The sequence below is a fragment of the Phaenicophaeus curvirostris genome, chromosome 9 (assembly GCF_032191515.1).
Source record: "Phaenicophaeus curvirostris isolate KB17595 chromosome 9, BPBGC_Pcur_1.0, whole genome shotgun sequence".
In the NCBI taxonomy this organism is placed as follows: Eukaryota; Metazoa; Chordata; class Aves; order Cuculiformes; family Cuculidae; genus Phaenicophaeus; species Phaenicophaeus curvirostris.
Window position 1 is genome coordinate 26,359,217 of NC_091400.1, and position 21,368 is coordinate 26,380,584.

Below are 21,368 nucleotides of genomic sequence, written 5' to 3' on the forward strand. Positions count from 1 at the left end.
TATAAAATAAGCTGGCTAATGGTAGGCAGGTGTCCTTCAGGACAGCATTTCCAGCCACAGAATGCACCATTTGAGCCCCAGGCCGGGAAAGGGGCAAAAACTGCTTACTTAGCTCCTAGGGAAAAATTTTTACTTTCTAGCATTCACGCATCAACTTTCTGAGACAAGGAAGACAACAATATCTGTGGGAATGACACCAGTTCTTCTTAGCAAGAAAGCTATACTTTAATCCTGCTCCTAGAACACTTTCACATACATTTTTAAGTGAGGAGCTAACAACAGAAACATTGTGCAGCATTCTTCAACTCATAGAATTGTTAAGGTTGGAAAAGACTTCTAAGATAGTTCAGACCAACCACTAACACCACCACCGAGCCTACTAAACCATGTCCTGAAGCACTTCATCTGTACGTTTTTTGAACATCTGCAGGAATGGCGATTCCACCGATTCCCTGGGCAGCTTGTTGCTATGCTTCACCAAGCATTCCTGCTGCAGCAGTCATAGGTTAAGTCACTACTACATGAAGCGTGTCCACATCATCTTGTTTTGGCCCTTCATGGCTAGATTATAACCCAGATTTGTGAAAGGATTTGAGTTGAGTACTTTCTGGTTTTCTGGGGGGTTGTGGCGTTCTTTTTGGTTTTGGTTTATTCCTGCCAATCAAATAGTTCCAACAGCTGCGATGATGTTGCCCATGTGACACTTGTTATTTACACTATATCTGATTTAATTTTTAACCCTTAGTATTGAGGATTCATGCACAGGCCAGAGCTGATTGATATCACTTGGAATTAAATGTATTTGGGACCAAATCCCATTGTATTAGATTTATTTAGGAGAAGTCATGATGTATTTTTGATGGATCCTAGGCACTGTCAGTACTAGACATTCTATCAATGAATCATCTGGTTTATATTATTCATGCAAAAGTAGGATAAGAAGAGGCATCGTGCCTTTTTCTACTAAGCCCATCTACATATGAGGATGGTCTCCTAGCAGATTCTGTGATTATACTGAACTGTGTATCCTGGCAGAGCCAGAAGCTGGGTCCAGATAACACCAGTCATGTTTTTGCTCTGCCCTCTGCAGTGGCCAGCAGAGAGGATCCAATGCTGGCACCCGCCCCACAGCCTCCCAGCTGCTTTCCAACAAGAAAGGAATCATTTCTGCAGATGAAGTAAGGTCTTCATTATAGGAAAAGTTTATTAATTTTTCCCTATACTCAGGATTTTAATTTTTTTTCTCACATCCTCGACCCTTAATCAAGATCTCATTACAGCCTTGCCCAGGCTTTGGAGCACCCTATTTTTTTTTTCAAACACAGAAACATATAGGATGCCACCTGTAAATCTGTTGTTGCTATACAACAGAGCAGGTTTACGTACACGTGCCAGCAGAAACAACTCTAAGTTAAAGCAAACAGATCTTCAGACTTCATTATCTCATTTCAGCTGTATATGCTCCCAGAACTGAACATCAAATTTTGCTCTCAGTTACAGGCTTGTACCCCGTAAGGTGTTTACAGTGAGGGCTGTATTTCATATGGTATAATTGGTATGCCACATACATGATTGGAGAAGAGGAGGCTGAGGGGAGGGAGACCTTATCTCTCTCTACAGCTACCTGAAAGGAGGTTGTGGTGAGGTGGGTGTTGGTTTCTTCTCCCAAGTAACAAGCAACAGGACAAGAGAAAGTGACCTCAAGTTGCACCAGGGAAGGCTTAGATTGAATGTTAGGAAAAATTGCTTTACTCTAAGAGCGGTGAAACATTGGAACAGGCTGCCCAGGGAAGTGGTGGAGTCACCATCCATGGGGGGTTCAAAAACCATGTAGGCTTGGCACTTCGGGACATGGTTTAGTAGGCACAATGGAGTTGGGCTGACAGCTGGACTGGATGATCTTAGAGGTCTTTTCCAACCTTAATGACTCTATGATGCTGCTTTCCTGCACTTCACCTAAATCTCAAGATGCATTTCTGCCTCTGGGCTCATCAGCATGCTCAGCGTTCTCTCACCATTTGTCTTAGAGTATTTATATCTTATTTGCGTTATGTCTAGCCTACATCCATTACCTGTTACAGAGAGAGTCGAAGTTAGGAAGTATCACCTAAAATAAAAACGCGTCTTTGCTGTGGAGCAACATTTGTCGCTCATCACCACAGCTGTGCGAACAGTTTACATTGCATGTGTATACAAGTAATCTCACAAGGCCTTATCAAAGTTATGAAACTTAGATTACTATTACCAACTCGAGGTAGTATACAAATGAGAACGCAAAGACAGCTATCGCCCCCAAAAGGCTTTAAAGCTACGGAAGCCAGAGCTTCACAAGTTATTTTCTACGTAAAAACCTCTACAGGCCTTGTGGAGCTTATGAATAGAAGTAATTTTAAAGAAACTTTCTATACTCGTTTTTTTTTCCTTTAAACAGCAACAGCTGCTGACTTTCTTAATGCAATTTACACTGGCAAAGATATTCCACAACCAGGAGCACATGTTCCAGTAAAAGCAGGCTAGGCCTGGTCTTTCGGAAATCACTATTGTAAAAAAAAGGAAAATTCAATTGAAAGGAATAAAAGTTCAAATTTTCTGCATTCTGTTTCATACAGCAAAGAAAAAAAAAAGGCCACCTTTAAGAGAACCCTTTGCTCTATTGATTCCCATGAATACCCAGTTTTGGACAGGAGGTGGTGCTACAGCTTGCATAAATTTTAGCATTGGGCAAAATCAACAGCTAAAGAACTAAAAGGAAAAGGTTAAAAAAAAAGCAAAATATTCCAAGTTCTGTAGAAGTGTTGATATCCAGGCTTTACCTCCGTACACCTTCATATCAGTGGTCATAATGTAACACTGCTGAAAAGATTCCTAAGAAGGCTCTAAAGAGAAAGCAAACACACCGTGAATTCATGTCTGTCAGGGACCTCTAGTACTGAGCAAAAGATGAGTATCGAAGCATGGAAAAAACCTGCCTTGCACAGCATGCTCTGTGTAAACTGCAGAGGTTTTTCACGTGCCCAAGGCTCCACTGGAGAGTTCTGAGCCAGCAGGAAAGCGATGGCACAGATAACGCTTGAGTGGAAGGTTTACACAGGTCCAGAAAACGTCCTGCCTGCCTCTCCCTAAAGAGTAGCTGCAGTCAGGGGTTTCACTGGGCTGAGATGAAATAGTAAAGTAGCGGTTTTAAGCTGAAAAAAGGGAGATCTAGATGAGATATTAGGAAGAAAAAATTTCCTGTGAGGGCAGTGAGGCACAGGCACAGGCTGCCCAGAGAAGCTGTGGCTGCCCCATCGCTGGAGGTGCTCGAGGCCAGGCTGGATGGGGCTTTGAGCAACCTGGTCTGGTGGGAGCGTCCCTGCCCTTGGCCAGGGGTTGGAACTGGGTGGGCTTTAAGGTCCCTTCAAATCCAAACCATTCTATGATTCTATATAAATCCAAACCACTTAATTAGGTTAATGCTCCCTTACGCACACACCCACCCCTCTTTTCGCTGCCTTTCTCCCCAAGCTGTTCTAGAGTCACCAGACAAGGCAGCTTTTGAAGAGTGTTTTCCTGTCCATGCTGGCTCTGTCCCCCTCCCCACTTCATGCCTGTAATTTTACTGGGACAGCAGTTCTGAATTATAGCCTGAGACACTCAAGAGTGCTGAAAGGAAACTACCATCAACAGCTGAGCTGAGAGAAAACAATCTGGCAGACTCATTCCCTTCTGGATGCACTTATTTTTCCATTCCCACCTTTTCCTTGGAAAGGAAACTAACAAATGTCTCCCAGAACGAATCTAAAGGATTTTTTATGGCAGAATAAATCTTTCTTTCACATTTTCTTTTCTGAAACAGTCAATTATCCACAGCCTGCTAAAGCTAAGAACTCGATGTTAGTCCAAGGCAAATGGTAGATTGCGGGAGAAAGTCTTATCTCAGTTACACAAGTGTGAATCTGGAGGAATTCCAGTTGTTAAACAATCTATAAAATAAGGATAACAATAACTATTATTTCAAATAGCTTTTGTGCTGGTTAACTACCAGTAAATGATGTTGGTGCAGAAAGAGGGAGCCTGGGAATGAAAGGCACTATAGAAATTCTAAGTACTCATTATTTCTGTCATTCATAATTATACTTCTCATTGTAATGTATTTGTTGTAGTTAGAGTGCCAATCAATGCTCCCTGCAGACTCTAATCTGTTATGTCCCTGGCTGATTCAGCAGTCTCAACTAAATTAGCCACGCTTTAACTTAAACTTTGAAAGTTTACCCCTTTTTAGATACCAGTCCAGCTGAAGGCGAACTGTGAAAGTTAGAATTCACGAACACAAGGAAGAACGTACAAAGACAGGAGAACTTGGTTACATTTCAATTACAATGCCTGGATTTAAAGATCATTCTAGGGTTGCCCAATGGGAATAATTTTTTTAGGAAAAGGCAAAAAAAAAATTTTAAATCCTTTCACTGAAAGGGATCTGTTGTAACTTTAGAGTGGAAATGTCAACTCAATTATCCTAGAATTACTTATCATTAGAAAGATTTACTGATGCTTGTGATTCTACAGTTCTGTCTTCTTTAAGTAATTCTGTACCCATTGTCAATGCTGTTCACAAGAACGCCTCCTAAGGAATTACACACAGTCAACTCTATTCTAAAGAGAACAGTATAAAAGGTGCTGAGCAAATATTTCACAAAGATCTCCCATTTAAAAAAAAAAAAATCTGTGTTCCAATTTTGCCCACTCTCATGGAAATAATAAGAATATTCTATGATAAATGATGCAAACATGTTACTTCAGCTGGTGCCTCACCAGCAATGTGGAAACACTGGTTTTAAATTAACACATTTTAGAAAACTGTTGTGTGACAAAATATTCTTTAATTTGAGTATTCTGACTTTTGAAATCCATTCCTTAAGAGACGATCCATTTCCAACTTCTCTTTCTATTTTTCAGGGGGTTTTAGAGCAGCATTGTAGCAAATTTTCAGGCTTACCTTTTCTACCCCATCCCTTCCAGTGGCCACGTCTGCCTTTTCAGCACCATTTCAGCTTTGCCCAAGCAAGAAGAAAGCCTCTACCTGAGAAGCCATAGAAATGGTACCATCATTTCAGCATTCAAAACAAGACTAAGCACCATCAGAGTAAGGAAATTGCCTGTAAGCAAAGTGGTGTCAGGCATACACAGTAAAAACCACAGTATTCAGCATCTCCCCAGATGTTGGTCTCTGTAGTTTCACGAGAATGTGTATTTTCAAAAACATGGCAGGAATGTGCCACCTGAGTTAGAAAAACAGAAAACTTACTTAAGTAACATGTTACTATTTGGGGGCCTGACACCTTACTTTTGTTGCTAATGCCACAAAAATAAACTGAGGAAAATGCAGGATCCTCTGCCTTGTATTCTAAATTAGGATGTCTTGGTTGTTATCCCGAAGCATAGTAACTACAATTTTGTAGTTAGAAATGGAATTATTATGTGGGCTTTGAAAGGCCAAGGTTTCTGTAAGAAGGGAGGCTTAGATATGCACACTGAAAAATTATGTCCAAAAAATGCACCAGAAACTTAGAACATTCGTAGTTTGATATCTAGATCCATAAAACATTAACCTCTCACCTTGCTCTCAGCTGTTCCAGCGATAAACTTTCTCTGAGAAAGCAAAACTATTTTTCAAATCCAGCAGGTGAGAAACACAACTGGATAAATATTCACAGCCTCAGCCAAGAAGAGTGTGAATCCATTAGGTGAAGGCTGAAATGCACAGAACACATACCTGTGAAGGAAGTACTGATACTCGAAATGAAAAGCCCTGTTAAAATGCTCAAACTTAGACAAGCAGTCTCTTAGGACGCTTCCAGAATTCTCCCTGACGGAGAACGGAAGTTACAGTATGGGAACGCAGGCAGATCAACATTATCTCACTTTTAAATTTAGGGCTGGGCCTTAAACAATAAAGGAAAACATACCAGCTTCTAGCTGGAAGCAATCAGGACCATAATCAGACACAGTGGACACAGAGAAACAGCCTTCACTCCAAGCTTTCCTGTACTACATGCTGGAAACAGGCACATCCAGACGCGTGACAAGCAGTATTTATGTGTTTGGTTTATATTAATTAATGTCAGCTCCTTCAAGTGTGGTGATATACAGGATGAAACAGGGAACCTGTAAAGAATTAGGGCTAGGAATGAGGTTAGTAATCAGAGATAAAGAACGATATAATTGTGTTCCCCTTGTCCTGTATTTATTATTTCAAACTGGTGCCAGAACTCCACACGGAAAGACTGGAGAACAGGAAGGCTGTGGTACAGCACAGAGTCAAAATTAAAGCTCTCTGCTTAGCCACTTTGACATTAATTCCTTCCACAGAAATTTGGAGAGGGTGAGATCTGTTCCTCCAGCTCACCTCATCCCATCCACTCGCTAGAAGCAGAGCTGTCTCCGCAGATGGATATTGCTTCCCAGACACACACACTTCACACCCCTCTACAAGCAGCACAGCTTGCGTGGGAGACAGAGCATCTGGCTAGGATGATTTTCACCTTTCAGTGGCCTTCTAGAAAGCAGTCAGAGACTTAAAGCAGCTTTACCACACTGCACACAGACATCAATGTGAGCTCAAGCAAGAACACCACCTTAGGAAGCACAGAGTTGATGCCACAGAACAAAATTTCCTGTTGTCTCAAACTTTCTTATGGATGCTATCCTGATAAGTGCAAAATTGCTAAGCAAAAAGTCTACAGTTCAATATTGCTACTAATTCAGTGATGAAACAAGAATAGCAAAAAGCACTGATGATGCCATGTTTATTTAATAGCTAACTACGTCAAAAGCACTATACTGAAATACATGGAGCCTTTTCTTCTTGGCATAAAAATGATCTAAATACCTTCTCACTTACGGAGGACTCAAAAAGGAACAGAAAGAGCTAACCACACTACGTCTGCAGCAGGACAATGTAAATGCAACCAACAGGATTTAAGATTCTGCAGAAACAGATGATATTTCATTGTAGTCCTGCTGGTTTAATTCCTAGGCATTTCTCATAGTCATAGAATCATTCAGTTGGACAAGACCTTTCATCAAGTCCAACCGTACGTGTCCACTACTAAACCATATTCCTAAACACCTCAACTACACTTCCCTGGGCAGCCTCTGCCAGTGCTTCATAACCCTCCCGGTGAAGAAATCTTTCCTAATACCCAACCTAATCCCCCACTGGCACAACTTGAAGCCAATCCCTCTCATCCTATCACTTGTCATTTGGTAGAAGGGACCAACACCTGGAATGGCCTCAAGCTCTGCCAGGGGAGGTGCAGGCTGGACATTAGGAAAGGGTCACTGGGCACTGGAACAGGCTGCCCAGGGAGGTGGTTGAGTCCCCTTCCCTGGAGGTGTTTAAGGCACGGGTGGACAAGGCACTGAGGGACATGGTTTAGTGTTTGATAGGAATGGTTGGACTCAATGATCCAGTGGGCCTCTTCCAATCTGGTGATTCTCTGATTCTATGAACACCCACCCTGCTACAACCTCCTTTCAGGGAGTTGTAGAAGGCACTAAGGTCTTCCTTCAGCCTCCTTTTCTCCGGGCTAAACAGCCCCAGCCCCTTCCCCAGCTTCTTTACCCAGAGTCTCCTCGGGTTTTAGGTTAAACATCACTCTGCAAATGCAACAGCTGCAAACAGAGCCGCGTGTATCATACAAACAGCTGTTAAACCAGAGGCTCCAGCTGAGGAAGCAGCATCAGCAGGCAAGGAGCGGAGGCAAATAATTCTGTTAGTTACGATGCGTTCGGATCTCGTTTATCACACGCTCAAGAGACCAGAGACCTCAAGGGAGGCTGAGATGGGATGTTCGGAGAGCGGTTTCCCCGGGGGTCGCTCCTCCCTCCCGGGGCGGTGGGCGGGGCCCCGGGGGTGGGGAGCGGCCGTGCCCGGGGGCAGCGCGGGGCCGAGCCCCGGCCGGCCGGAGCCAGGGGAGCCCCGCAGCCTCGCCCGGCGAGTGCCGTGCCCGGGCAGAGCCGCCCCGAGCCCAGGCGCCGCGTCTAAGGGCTCCTCCGCTAAGAGCCAGCGGGAGCAAGAGCATCCCTGCCCGGTACGTGCTAGCGGGGAGCACAAGCGCCCGTGTCTGGTGAGAGCCCGAGCATCCCTGCCCGGTAATTGCTGGGGTGCCCGGTAAGAGCCGTCAGGAGCCCAAGCACCGTGTCTGCCAAGTGCCCGTGTGTGGTAAGAACCCGAACATCCTTGCCCGGTAAGTGCCTGGTAAGAGCCCGGAGGAGCCCAAGCGCCCGTGCCCGGTGAGAGCCGGGGTGCCCGGTAAGTGCCAGTGGGGAGCACAAGTGCCTGTGTCCAGTAAGAGCCTGAGCATCCTTACCTGGTAATTGCTGGGGTGCCTGGTAAAAGCCGTCGGGAGCGCAAACACCGTGTCTGTCAAATGCCCGTGTCCGGTAAGAGCCAGCAGGAGCCCCAGCATCCTTGTCCGGTAAGTGCCGGTGCCCAGTCAGAGCTGTCGAGAGCCCAAGCACCTCTGTACCTGGTAAGTGTCCATGACCAGTAAGTGCCAGTGGGGAGCACAAGTACCTGTGTCTGCCAAGTGCCTGTGCCCGGTACGAGCCTGGGCATCCTTGCCCGGTATTTGCTGAGGTGCCCGGTAAGAGCCGTCAGGATCCCAAGCACCATGTCTGCCAAGTGCCTGTGTCTGGTAAAAACCTGAGCATCCTTGCCCGGTGAGTGCTGGGGTGCCTGGTAAGAGCCCAGAGGAGCCCAAGCACCTGTGCCCAGTGAGAGCCGGGGTGTCCGGTAGGTGCCAGTGGGGAGCAAAAGTACCTGTGTCTGCTAAGTGCCTGTGTCCAGTAAGAGCCCGAGCATCCTTGCCTAGTAATTGCTGGGATGCCGCGTAAGAGCCGCTGGGAGCCTAAGCACCGTGTCTGTCAAGTGCCCGCGTCCAGTAAGAGCCAGCAGGAGCCCAAGCATCCTTGCCCAGTAGGTGCTCATACCCAGTAAGTGTCAGCAGAAGCCCAAGTGTCCATACCCAGTAAACACTGGTGGGAGCCAGAGCACCCCTGCCCAGTAGGTGCTAGGGTGCCTGGTCAGTGTCTGTGCGTGGTCAGTGCTGGGGAGCCCAGTAAGTGCCAGGGTGCTCAGTAAGTGCCGGCCAGAGCCTGAGCTCCCCGATAAGCACCGGGGTGTCTGCTAAGAGCTGTCAGGAGCCCAAGCACGTGTGTCCAGTGCCGGGATGCCCATTAAGAGCCGTGAGGAGCCAAGCACCTGTGCCAGGTAAGTACCAGGTGCCTGGTAAGAGCCCATGGGAGTGCAAGCACCTGTGCCTGGTAAGTGCCAGCGTGTCCAGTAAGAGCCATCAGGAGCCCGAGCACCCATGCCAGGTAAGTGCTGAGGTGCCCGCTAAGTACCAGTGGGAGCCCGAGTCCGCTGAGTGTGCCTGTGCAGTAAATGCTGGGATGACCGGTAAGAGCCCAGAGGAGCCAGAGCATCCGTGCCCACTAAGCGCCGGGGTGCCTGGTAAGAGCCTGTGCCCAGTGGGTGGTGGGTACCCACTGAGAGCCAACAGGGACCCCAGCATCTGTGCCCAGTAAGGTGCCAGGTTGCCTGGTAAGAGCTGGGGGACCCAGTAAAAGCCTGTGGCTGGTAAGGGCTGTCAGGGGCATGGGCAGGCGGGAGGGACCTGCTGGGACCTGACTTTGCCAGCCATAGTGCACAGCTCTGCCCTGCCCTGGTCCCCTCCCCGGTGTTGTGGGGAAAGCCGGGATGAGGAATCAGCTCTAAACCTGCCTGACCTTTCTCTGGAGCCGGCTGAGGAAACGCAAGGCTGGAATCCATGGGTCTGTAGGGCACCTCCAATCCTTATTCTGCACCCAGAGCGCTCTGCTGTCAGAGACAGGCACAGCAAGTGCAGAGTTTACCCCCACCCCAATAATTTGGTTTATACTGTGATAATATATAATAATAATATATTATATAATATATTGTAATAATATATAATGATAATTTGGTTTATATATTTTTATACTGCAAATGTTAATAAATCTGAAGTATTTATATAGGGATTAGAACTTTTGATAGAGAACTGCCTGGTCATTGCTCTAAAAAGCTTACTGTGAAGTTTAAGAAAAGCTTATTAAAAGTATTTTATCAGACACCATATATCATTTTACCAGACGCTATGCAAAAAGGGATCCTGCCCCAAAGGAGATGGATGACAATCAACACCTCTCTGTGCTAGGATAAACCTGGTACCTGTTAACGGCGACAGCCTCCCAGCACAGGCCACTTGGAGATGAAGTGGTCCAACAGGTCTCCTCCACCTCCAGCTGCCATCGTCCTGTACCACGGCAGAATACAATACATCGATTTCTCATGATGACAGGTAGTTATTTTGAAAGATACATATTTTTCTCCCTGCACACAATGGATTCAACTTATTTCAATGGTTGATTTTGTGACTAGCACTACATTGTGCCCTAAGCTACAGGTTCTGTTGCTGATCTAATCAGATAAAATGGCCTAGAAGTGAGCCAAATTCTTCTTAATCTCACTAAATCATAGGTAGATCTACTGATACGGGTAAAACTTCACTTTATGTGTTCAGCTGTGTAAAAATAATAACACAGAATTTGAGGCAGCGGCAGTGGGTGGGTCCTAAATACTTAACATCATTCTGCACCAAATTCAGTACATTAAACTCACTAATGAAGAGACTGGAAACACGTTGTCTTACTCCAAAATCAACGCAGAGCTGCTGTACTGTATATTGCACCGCAGCACACCTCAGCCCCCCGTCTGGAGCAGTAAATGGTGGCAAACTGGTTGTGGGGAACACAGGACAGCACTTGGGAGCAGTAAAGACTTGAAAACAGAGGGGACAAGTTAAACAGAGTCCTGTTGAGCTTGCTTGAAATGTCAACCTTTAAGATACCAATGTCAGACAGTAAAACCACCAGCCATAGAAATGTTTGTATTGTTGATAGTAAACCTGCATGAGGTGAACCGTTGATTTCTATTACACTCATGAGCGTTAAACTAAAACATTTTTTCTGCATCTGGCCTTCTAAGCTGTAATAAAATGGCAGTCTGACTGAAAACATACTCAGGCATACCATTCAAAACTAAGAGGAACAAATACACAGTATTTCCATGCTCAGGACTGCGTTTGTTACGCATTTCCTCATACTGTGCATTGTTAGGAAAGAAAACTAAATTACCGGTGTAGCACAACCAGACTTGTCTCTGTATTAATATTAACTCATACCAAATAGGTTTTTGCTTCCTGTTCCCCAGAATAAGTCTTGTACCAATACTATTTGTGCTGACGGTCTGGCTAAACGCTGGAATATTTTAAGCTCACCTAGTGGCTGCAAGGACAGCAAAGCGCCTGTTGCGGTGGGAGAGCCGTGAGTAGGGTGGTTGCTCCACGGTGCTGGGAGACAAGAACGATTACGTCTTATGGGAGAACAGCCAGACAATTCCTGCAGAGAGCTAAGGCAACACACCTGGAGGGGAGCTGAAAAAATAAGTTGGATCCTATGACTGTACCAAAGGCAGGAAAAAGGAGATAGGATCAGATAAAAGCCTTTGAGGAACTATGGCCGGCTGAATTTTATAGCACAAGGTATTTACATAAGTGTTCTGTAGCTGAAGGACATTTCATATCACTTATTGCAACACTGAGAAAAGTCAGTAATACATGTATTTGCGACTCCCTTTTTATAGCTCTAATCAATAAACTAAACTGTGCTGAATTGGTTTTGAATTCTTATTCAAAACAACTACTTGTGCTGACTGATTATTTTGTGCTCGCATTGTCTTTATTTACTTGTACCACTGTGTAGAGGTGGCTGACCACAAGGTATCTACCAAGCTCAGACAGATAAAAAGGAGAAAGGAATAAAGCACAATCACAATTACCTCTAATTAAAAGCAGAGAATAGGAAAAAAATCAGTACCAGTTGCGCAAGAACACCAGGCTGCTTTGTTGCCCCAGTGTCAGGGGAGACCCTGAGAAGTGGCAGCGCACAGTACTCACCTGATCCTGAGCTGCCTCCCTTGGCTGCAGAGGAAGATAATTCAGCAGCTTGGTCTCATTTTTTCAGACGTTCCAGATATCCTGGTAGGATCAGCTCTCTGCTGAGACTCAGTCACACCTTGATGCACTGCTACTAGTTTTGTTGCAGGCCAAGACTGGCAGGGTATAAGGTGCCATGCAGAACTGGTCTTTCCAGCCTTTTATCCCAGCATACTCAGCAAACGTATGAAAATGATGAACCGAGTGCATTATCAGTTTGTCTACTCTTGATCTACCCAGAAATTCTCACAACAGAATCCCACATATTCATATTCAAGACATCTATAACGTTTTCAATTTTGTTAGTGTGGAAAAAGAACCAAAGCCCAAATTATAACAGATTTTATCTGAAGTAAATCAAGGTTCAGGAAACAGTGTTTAATGGATACTCAGGGTTGACTTTACGGATCAGGAAACACATGCATCCTTAAAAAGGAAACAACACAGAACTTTACTGCGTTCCTTGTGCCAGGATCAGGTCTCAGTCCAGCATAGATGAATAGCTGGAAGAACAAACCAAAATAGTGGTACCTTTTGTATGAGGTGCTCCCAGGTTTTCTTTTCTTCTCTTATGAAAGCTCTAACACTCCTACTATGCTGAGTTAAGTTACAGCCCTCAGAACTCTTTGGGTTCCCATCTATCCTCTCTTACACCGCAGCCACTGTCAGCTAATCTGAACACTCGCTAATCTCACTGCCAGTGTGGTGCACTTTCAGGTGGGTCACATTATGCTATAACCAAAGGCAGAAACGTGCACATGAGCAGCATGTTTCATTTAAAAATCACTTTGGAATGTAAATCACATAAATTTGTCAGCTTTAATATTCTTATCTACTCCCAAAACGTACGTAACTTTGATCCTCCTATGATGCTTTATGTGCTTCTGTGTTTGAACAGAACAAGCAGTTGCTGTTGTTGGAGGTATAATAGGAGGGACCCTTTTATTTGTTCTCATTGGAATGACTGCATACCTGCTCTGGAAGAAACTGTGCCGCCACCTCTCTTACGAAAAGCTCACCAGTCCTGTCAAAACCACAAATGGAAATGCCATTTTTCAGGATCAATCAACTTCTGAAATTCAGCCAAGAGGGACAAGGTATATATATACACACATATATATATATATATTAAAGCATGAACTGTTGGTAATTTATTTCAACTTTCAAATCTCAAATGAGAGAATGATCTAAATACATGCAAGTACATAATAAATGCGACCCCTAGATTGTAAGAAAAGTCAGTCATCTTCTGTTTTATTCCTGTAGCAAAATAATACTTCCTGTAACTACAAACATCATAATTATTTCTGATTTTTGTAAAAGACGTAATGTAATTGGTGCATGGGTAGTTTTATCTGTCACCTAGACAAATCCATTCTGTGTTCCAGACCCAGAGTCATTCCTGGTGGTCTCATAACAAACCATCTGAGAATCAAGCAATAGAACTTCAGTTCTAAAAGAAGGCTCTCTCAAAAATTTAGTTACTGCAGGGCTTTGGGGCTCTGAAACAAGCAGCTCAAGTTAATTCTTTCTCTGCTTCAGAAGATCAGTTGTAAAGACAAAAGGTAAAAAGTGAGGGATCTGACTGAAGAATTAAGATCTCATATCCCTCAATGGACGTTTAGGTGCTAAGCAAATAAAATCAATTCTAAAACAATGGATTCTTATCTTTTCTACCATTGCATCTCCATAGAATTTTTACAGGGCTGCGAGATAAGAACAGTAAATTCATTACTGTTACCAAGTATGGTTTCTGTACTTAAACCTGGAGTTGTTGTTGTCTTGAGCAGATCCAGAAGCATTCCCTTTATCATTCCCCCAACACTGCATGGGCGAGACTGGATTAACCTGACAAACGAGGAACACGTTCAGGAAGACAGTGACCCCTGTGCGATTCCTCAGGCTGGGCCACGGTCATCATTCCATTCTTTGGGTATGGCAGTGCGAGAACGCGACGCTCTTTAAGGGCGCTGTTTTAAAGGGTAACTTTATTATAATGTAGCATGTTTATTGGGGGCATATCAGACACAGTGGTACAACAGTACAAGCCCCAAACACTATATGTGGGTATTTATGTTCTGTATATATTATGTTTTGCTAATCTGAGGGTCCTCGCTTTTTATTTCATGAAGCCGGAGCTTATGTTTTAGGGACCATCAACCCAGAGCTGTACAAGTTCCCTGAAGATAGCAGTGAGATGGATTTTCCTGAAGGCAACATTGGCCGCCTCTGGTTCTCCATAGAATACGAACAAGAATCCGAACGGCTCCTTGTCTCTTTGATCAAACTCAGGAAGTTGCAGCCTCCTGATGATTCCTGTAGTGCGTTTGTGAAAATCTACTTGCTGCCCGATGAAAGAAGATACTTGCAATCCAAAACAAAACGCAAAACCCTTAACCCACAGTTTGATGAAAACTTTGTTTTTCAGGTACTTGTCCTTTTGATAAAGCAGATTTTTGTTTGCAAATACCTGACTTGTCAAACTACAGCACTTTTTGTGAAAATTGATTTTCTACAAACTTCTACCAAGACACAAGTCATTTCCGCTAGAGACAGGATTTATTACCAGGGCTTCTGGAGACCCTGGGCTACTTAAGTCTGTGGCTCCAGAACTGATCTTACTTGTGGTCTGCACCAAAGTTAAGGATTCTAGAACTTTATCTGGGAATGATGAAAAGTCCAGTTTGAACTATGGCTGAGCAGTTCAGCCCAGCAGCTCTAGAAGTCCAGAAGCTACCTATACTGAACTAATGCTTTCAGAGCTTTTAGTTTCTTTGCTGTGGAAGTAGGCTAGAAATGAGAACTTGCAAGATGCCTGCTATACTCTTTGTGCACCCAGTGCTGCTAAGCCAGGAAGATACTCTATGCCAAGAGGCTTCGAGCAAGTGTCACAAGGCAAAAGCTTTAAAATCAAAAAAGTACACAATCCAGAAAACTGAAAAAGTAACGTTCACAAATTTATAAGCATTTGCGTCTGGAAGTGACTGCATCATAAAACACCAGCTCTATCTATCAATCAGGTGAAAAAAACACCAGCTAACTTCACATTTTTAAAGGAACTTATTCTGTTTTAGCTTGGATCTTTAGAGTCCTGCATAGATAAAACTTCAGGCAAACTAAGAATATGGACTTCAAACAATCAAAGGAAATCTCCACCTGCCTTTAACACACTTGGAGAAATTCTTCCTTTGAAGTCATGCCAGAGTAGAAAAAAAAAATCTCACCTGCTTTATAATTATTTATATTTTCTTTCTTTTCCTGTACAGGTTTCCAGTAAAGTGTTGCTCCAAAGGACTTTGAAGTTTTTGGTCTATCATGTTGATAAACAGAAGAAGCATCATTTCCTCGGCCAAGTTATCTTCCCACTGAAAAATGAAACATTAACTGATAACAACAAACTAGTCATATGGAGAGACCTGGAGAAAGAAAACTTGGAGGTAGGCAATGCCAGGCTGCTTGGCATTATGGAACTTCTGTCATCTTACAAGGATGGGAGGGGTACAGCTGAAGCAAAAGCATGTTATATTGAATATATCAAATGCATTTGATAAGCATTTGGAATAAAAATTCCCATCTTACCAATCTGCAGATCCATAGCTGTTGTACAAGCATTATCCAGCTGCTCAGGAACAGCTACTCAAGTGAGGAGACAGATAAGAAAGCATCTTTTTTTGGCTTCTGTTTTGAATAAGTAAAAGCAGAAAAAAGCAGAAGGGGCAAGTCAATAGGCATTGCCTGGAAGAGATAGGAATTCAAAAGTTCAGGAAGGCCGATTAATTGGTTCTATCGAATGTCACAAGAGCGTAAATAAAGCCATTACAATTCCCTCACATGCCTTGGCGTGGCAGAAACCCCTAGTATGAAGAGGAACCTTTTTCCCCGACTCATCTGTGTGAAGAGAGTTTTTCAGATATATTTGACAAGTGCTCTTCTGCTTCCAAAGCCTCCATCAGAGTACGGCTATATCCAGTTCTCCCTCAGCTACAATGACTACCTCGGTCGTCTCACTGTAGTGGTTCTGAGGGCAAAGGGATTAAAGCTCCAGGAGGAGAGCCATGCCGTTGGTAAGTGTGGTTTCCTCTCTGCTATCAGCTCCAGAAATCCTGTTTTAATTTGTGCTTTCCTCATCTGTCCACTCAGGCTTGCACTGAGTGATGCTGGAAAGAACAAATAAACATCCAGGTGATTTAATTTGGGGGGAAACAAGCCATACTTTGTTACCGGGGTAATTAGATTTTGATAGCTCAGTTCTGCTGTGTTTTTGCTTTGTTTCATAACGAATGGTTTGCCTCGTGTCCTCAGCAGCAATTTTTTTTCTCCTGCTTTAGCAAGCAAACCGCTTTCCAGAGACGGTAGGATACTGCAGGGAATACTGACATTAATGGAGTTGCCTCAAGGCAAAAACCCAAAGGCAACAGCTGCACAACAACTGCTGTCCTGGGAAAAAATTCCCATTGCAGGACAGCCTGGCCACTGCTTAGAGGACCGTGGCATGGAGTCACAATTATTCTCCCTTACTGCAGGGAGAGTTTTCATGCTCACGTCCTTGGCCTCGGAGATGCTGAGTGTAGAGAATACCTCCAAAGCGTTGCTTAAAATGTAGACACTCAAAATAAAATAGAACAAAACTTGTGTTGAAATCTGTAGTGGTTACTTTAAAGGATTTTAAAGAGTATAATTGCAAAAATACACCCAACACTTAAAAAGAACAGGTTTTGTTCTCTACATATACACAGCAACTATGACGGGTTTTTTAAGGTTCCTTTGAGTGGGCTGTTAACCAGGATGTTTCACTTCAGAAACAATGCCCTCTAAAGGAGTAAATCTACATTCATAATGTTGGAGCTGAATTTGCTTTGCTTAGGGTAAAACTCATCAATGAATTGTACAGTAAAATGATGAGAATATAGAGTTTTCCAACAAGCAGAATCATATCCTGTGTGCTTGTGGAAAGAGAAAAACATTAGAGTTTTACAGTACAAATAACTAAGATGAGGATGGACAGAAAAAGATATGATTGGTTCGTGGCAAGTGAACAAAGTAGCATCATGACCTAAAAGCAAATGATCTTTTTGCATGATCTCAATGGCTTTACAAGAAAGGGAGAACACTTAATAGATTACATCTGCCCGTGAACCCTTGTGAAGAAGTAGAACTCTTAAATTTGTAGAAAAGAACACATAACATTAATCTGCCATGCCATTTTAGTGCTGGTATGCTTGAGATTATCATAATAAGCAAGAGTCTAGAAGGAAGACCCACCAGAAGATGATTCTCCAGAATATCTTATTAAGAAAAAAAGAGGAAAACTCAATTGGGTGTTATTTCCTTTGATAATGCACTTCAAGTGTGATTTAGGGTCCACAGATTCTCTGGAAAATCCTGAAGAAACTGGAACAAAAGGTTTTCTATATTAACAGGGACAAATGCAATATACATCTCTGATGGAAGATATGCAGTATAGGACAGTATTTCTAGATTCAAATTACTGAATTAAATGTATTAAGAAGTAATAAGAAAGTGATAAAATGTCAAGACTTTGTCAAGTAGTTTACATAGAAAGTCTTTCCAGATACAGCTCTTGGGTAGCAGCTCGGTCACAAAAAAGTTCTGGTAACCCCACACTTTCTGAAACAGCAATAGGAACCTACTAGATATGTGGAAATCACAAGGAGATATTAAAAGTCAATCAATGCTGCCTCAGTCCTGACATTTCTCATCATTTTTACTATACAGATGAACCTTTATAAAGTGAATAGCAGGGAGCAATAAACACAGTAGCGGCACAGACTCTGTGACTGCTTCACTGGAAAATAACATATCTTCAGCCGTCAATTAAGATGAAATTCCTACATACTTGTAACTAAATCTCATGGAAGTGTAAGGAAGAATGGAAAATTTCAGGCTGCTTTGGATTTCGCTGCCAAAAATCTGCTGAATAAGACCACGATGCAATACACGACCCTCCAGGAAGCACAGCAAAATGGTTTTCGTTCCTACACTCACATGTTTTTTTGTAATATTTTCTAGAAGAAAGAGCAGAAGTCATTGATCTTTTCCTCAAATTTTCTACAGAATCCCTTACCACATGGCTACAAGTACCTTTTATTTAAGGATTCTTCTTTGACTAGGAAAATCTGTTCCCCTGAAGTGTACCCAGTCCAAGCGCAGGCTGAAGCTCTCTCACACTGCTCCTCCCTCTCAGCCTTCCGATTGATCAAATGATCAGGTGATCAAATAAATTAACTATTGACCCCGCAAACTGGGACTTTGAAATGTCTCCATCAGATGAAGGGAAGGCCCAGAAATGTAAGATCAAGGATGCAGAGTAAGAATACAAGTGCTCCTTTTAACAGCTCTTACATTGGGAAGTGCGCTGCAAGCCTGCACCCCAAGTGCTTGGTGTGCTCCATGCTCACTGTTACGCATTGCCGTGCTGCCATATATGTTCCATGATCTGATTTTATACTTAATATTGACTCCTGAAAGCAAGAAAAGCCTTAAGCCTTGTCCCAAACTGTCCCTCATGTATTTTCTTCTTGAATCTCTCTCCCCCAGGGGTCTATGTCAAAGTCTCACTGATGAACCATAATAAATTCATCAAAAGTAAAAAGACAGCAGCTGTTCTGGGATCTCTCAATCCAGCGTATAATGAAACCTTCAGCTTCAAGGTAGATCAGACGGAGCTGGATACAGCAAGCCTGAGTCTATCTGTGCTCCAGAGTATCAAGGGAGAAAGTAAGCTGTATAAATTACTACAGTTAAGATGTCATAAACCTCTTTACTTATTGCAGAGCTGTTTAAACCTGGGAGGAACTAATTCCTTGTCAGCAATAATCATAAAAACAATTAAAAGGTTTGGGGTATTTCACAGTCACATTTGTGTGCCTTAGCCAGACTCTAGTTTAGAGGGTGGGTAGTGGGGTAGACTTAAATGGACCAAATACGCACTTACTGCACTGCCTTGTAATGCTGAGTCTTAAAACGTAGAAACTACAGAACCTGAAATCTAGAGTGAATTACTTGATGAAAATTTTGGTTTAAAAATAACTTTGAGAGAATGCATTACTTAGAGAAATATTCTAAGTATATAAGAATTCTTAAGAATTCCAATTCCATTCTATAATCTAAGTTAATATTCTAAGCAAGGATTTCAGACAAGCCCTCCCAGGTGTTCATTACCAATTGCTCTTTTTTTCCCCAGAAACACATCTGCTAGGACGTGTGGTGGTTGGGCCCTTCATGTACACTCGTGGCAAAGAGCTGGAACACTGGAATGAAATGATCAGCAAGCCCAAGGAGTTGATTAAACGCTGGCACGCTCTCTGCCACAGCACATAAGACAGAATGGACAAAACCCCAGCTTTAAAATGGAAGAGCTCTCACTAGCTTTCATCATCTAATGGTAAAGGGTACACAGTGTTTGCCCATTCTATACTCTTAAATAGAAAAGTGCAAAACAAGTGAATTCTTTTCTTGCCCAAATGTGAAGAGACAACTTGGTCCCTGTTAAGCTGGAACTCTCCTCTTTCCTTTCTTCAAAATATAGTTCCAATTTAATGAATATGCAGCAGAGTAAACAAAACAGGAAGACACAATCTCTCAGCATTAGTTATTCATAGAATCATAGAATCATAGAATAACCAGGTTGGAAGAGACCCACCAGATCATCGAGTCCAACCATTCCTATCAAACACTAAACCATGCCCCTTAGCACCTCGTCCACCCGTGCCTTAAACACCTCCAGGGAAGGTGACTCAACCACCTCCCTGGGCAGCCTGTTCCAGTGCCCAATGACCCTTTCTGTGAAGAATTTTTTCCTAATGTCCAGCCTAAACCTCCCCTGGCAGAGCTTGAGGCCATTCCCTCTTGTCCTGTCCCCTGTCACTTGGGAGAAGAGGCCAGCACCCTCCTCTCCACAACCTCCTTTCAGGTAGTTGTAGAGAGCAATGAGGTCTCCCCTTAGCCTCCTCTTCTCCAGGCTAAACAACCCCAGCTCTCTCAGCCGCTCCTCATAAGGCCTGTTCCCCAGCCCCTTCACCAGCTTTGTTGCTCTTCTCTGGACTCGCTCCAGAGCTTCAACATCCTTCTTGTGGTGAGGGGCCAATTGTGACTAGTAAACTCCAATTCTTAGTCAAGAGTTCTGAGCACAAATGATCATCCATTGCTGTGTGGACAGAACCGAAAATGGACTAAGATTAGTCAGTTATGATAGCAGGTCTGTCCACTGCACCGCGTCACCACCGACAGTGGCTTCACCAAAAGGGATGGAAGCCCAGCAAGCATGCCAAAAAAGAACCCAGAGATCTTGACGGACTACTAAATTTACCATGTATTTAAAAATAGCGTCATTATATATAAACCCCCTTGTGAATATGAATGGTGGAAAGCAGAGTGATTATTACTCAAAACCTAGCAGCATCCGCTCCCGTTGGCAGCAATTCGGGATGTTTTCAGGTGGCCCCAGTGTATGACAGTAAGGGAGAAGCATAAAAAGTCCTGAAGTCACAAATGACTGAAGAAAGTAATACAAAGGACTTGTCCTGGCCTTATCTATTTCTCCCTAAATGTGTCTCTGCTGGAGACAAAGCATTTATTGAAGGAAACTTGATTTTGACATAGTATGGACCATTCTTACATTGACAATCCAATTAGCTTAAGCATCCAGGACATATGTCTGGTTTAGTAGTAGAGTTTTCTTTGTTATGTAAATTACTGTTCTGTAAAATAATTCAGAGCAATTATTTTTCATCAAAATAAAATAAATAGGACATTCTTCTCTTCTTCATTGTTCACTGGGGTCCTGAGCTCTGTACATTTCACGCTGTACAGTCATAAATCAGACTGCTGCAGCAAAACATTTTGTACAGTTATGTTCCAAGACGACAGTAAACTCTGCAGCTGAAATAAAGCCAACTTCCTTTCAAACAGGATACAATATTAATTAATTTAATATATTAAAAAGAATAAGGCTTCACTGGGGAGATGAGAACTCTTTCCGTTGGGGTAATAATGTTATTATCCAAAGGAAACATTATGAATGAGAATATATCTGAGAGAAATTGTAAGATAGACACCACTTCACCTGATCACTCAACTGAAATGGTACATGGTACTCTCGGTCCCCCTTGCTAACTGCACCACTGGATACAAAATGAACTTAGACTCACTGCATTTAATTGAATCATCCAAAACATTCAACCTCCATTATACCTGTTAAATGAGTAATGCCAGCACCTCAACGAGCTTTTTTCAAATTTTACTTCTACAAAACCACTGAAAACCAATCCAATAGGCAACACGTTCAATCTA

The 21,368-nt window shown here is 43.1% G+C and overlaps 2 protein-coding genes across 3 annotated transcripts in view; one reads left to right on the plus strand and one right to left on the minus strand.

The window, feature by feature from the left end:
* GPRIN2 (G protein regulated inducer of neurite outgrowth 2) overlaps window positions 1-5,727 on the minus strand; it is a 34,330-nt gene extending 28,603 nt beyond the window's left edge. The window contains exons 1-2 of one of the 2 annotated variants that reach the window (XM_069863984.1): window positions 5,596-5,727; window positions 4,976-5,059 (exon numbers count right to left, since the gene is read on the minus strand). The gene's annotated coding sequence lies outside the window, so the exon portion shown is untranslated. Of the gene's footprint in view, window positions 1-4,975; window positions 5,210-5,595 lie in introns of those variants that run through there. The other variant, XM_069863985.1, reaches the window with a different exon arrangement.
* A 2,214-nt stretch (window positions 5,728-7,941) lies between these two features.
* LOC138724336 (synaptotagmin-15-like) lies at window positions 7,942-19,875 on the plus strand. The gene is made up of 9 exons (XM_069864308.1): window positions 7,942-8,072; window positions 10,153-10,361; window positions 12,955-13,153; window positions 13,847-13,989; window positions 14,189-14,484; window positions 15,323-15,493; window positions 16,000-16,120; window positions 18,615-18,794; window positions 19,261-19,875. Exons 2-9 carry the CDS (start codon window positions 10,352-10,354, stop codon window positions 19,395-19,397), a joined length of 1,257 nt encoding a protein of 418 aa, XP_069720409.1. The 5' UTR covers window positions 7,942-8,072; window positions 10,153-10,351; the 3' UTR covers window positions 19,398-19,875.
* Window positions 19,876-21,368: the final 1,493 nt, after the last annotated feature.

Coding starts and splice junctions, on each gene's coding strand:
- LOC138724336 (XM_069864308.1), top strand. Junction 13,990..14,188: donor GTCATCATTCCATTCTTTGG/GTATGGCAGTGC, acceptor TATTTCATGAAG/CCGGAGCTTATGTTTTAGGG. Junction 14,485..15,322: donor ATGAAAACTTTGTTTTTCAG/GTACTTGTCCTT, acceptor TTTCCTGTACAG/GTTTCCAGTAAAGTGTTGCT.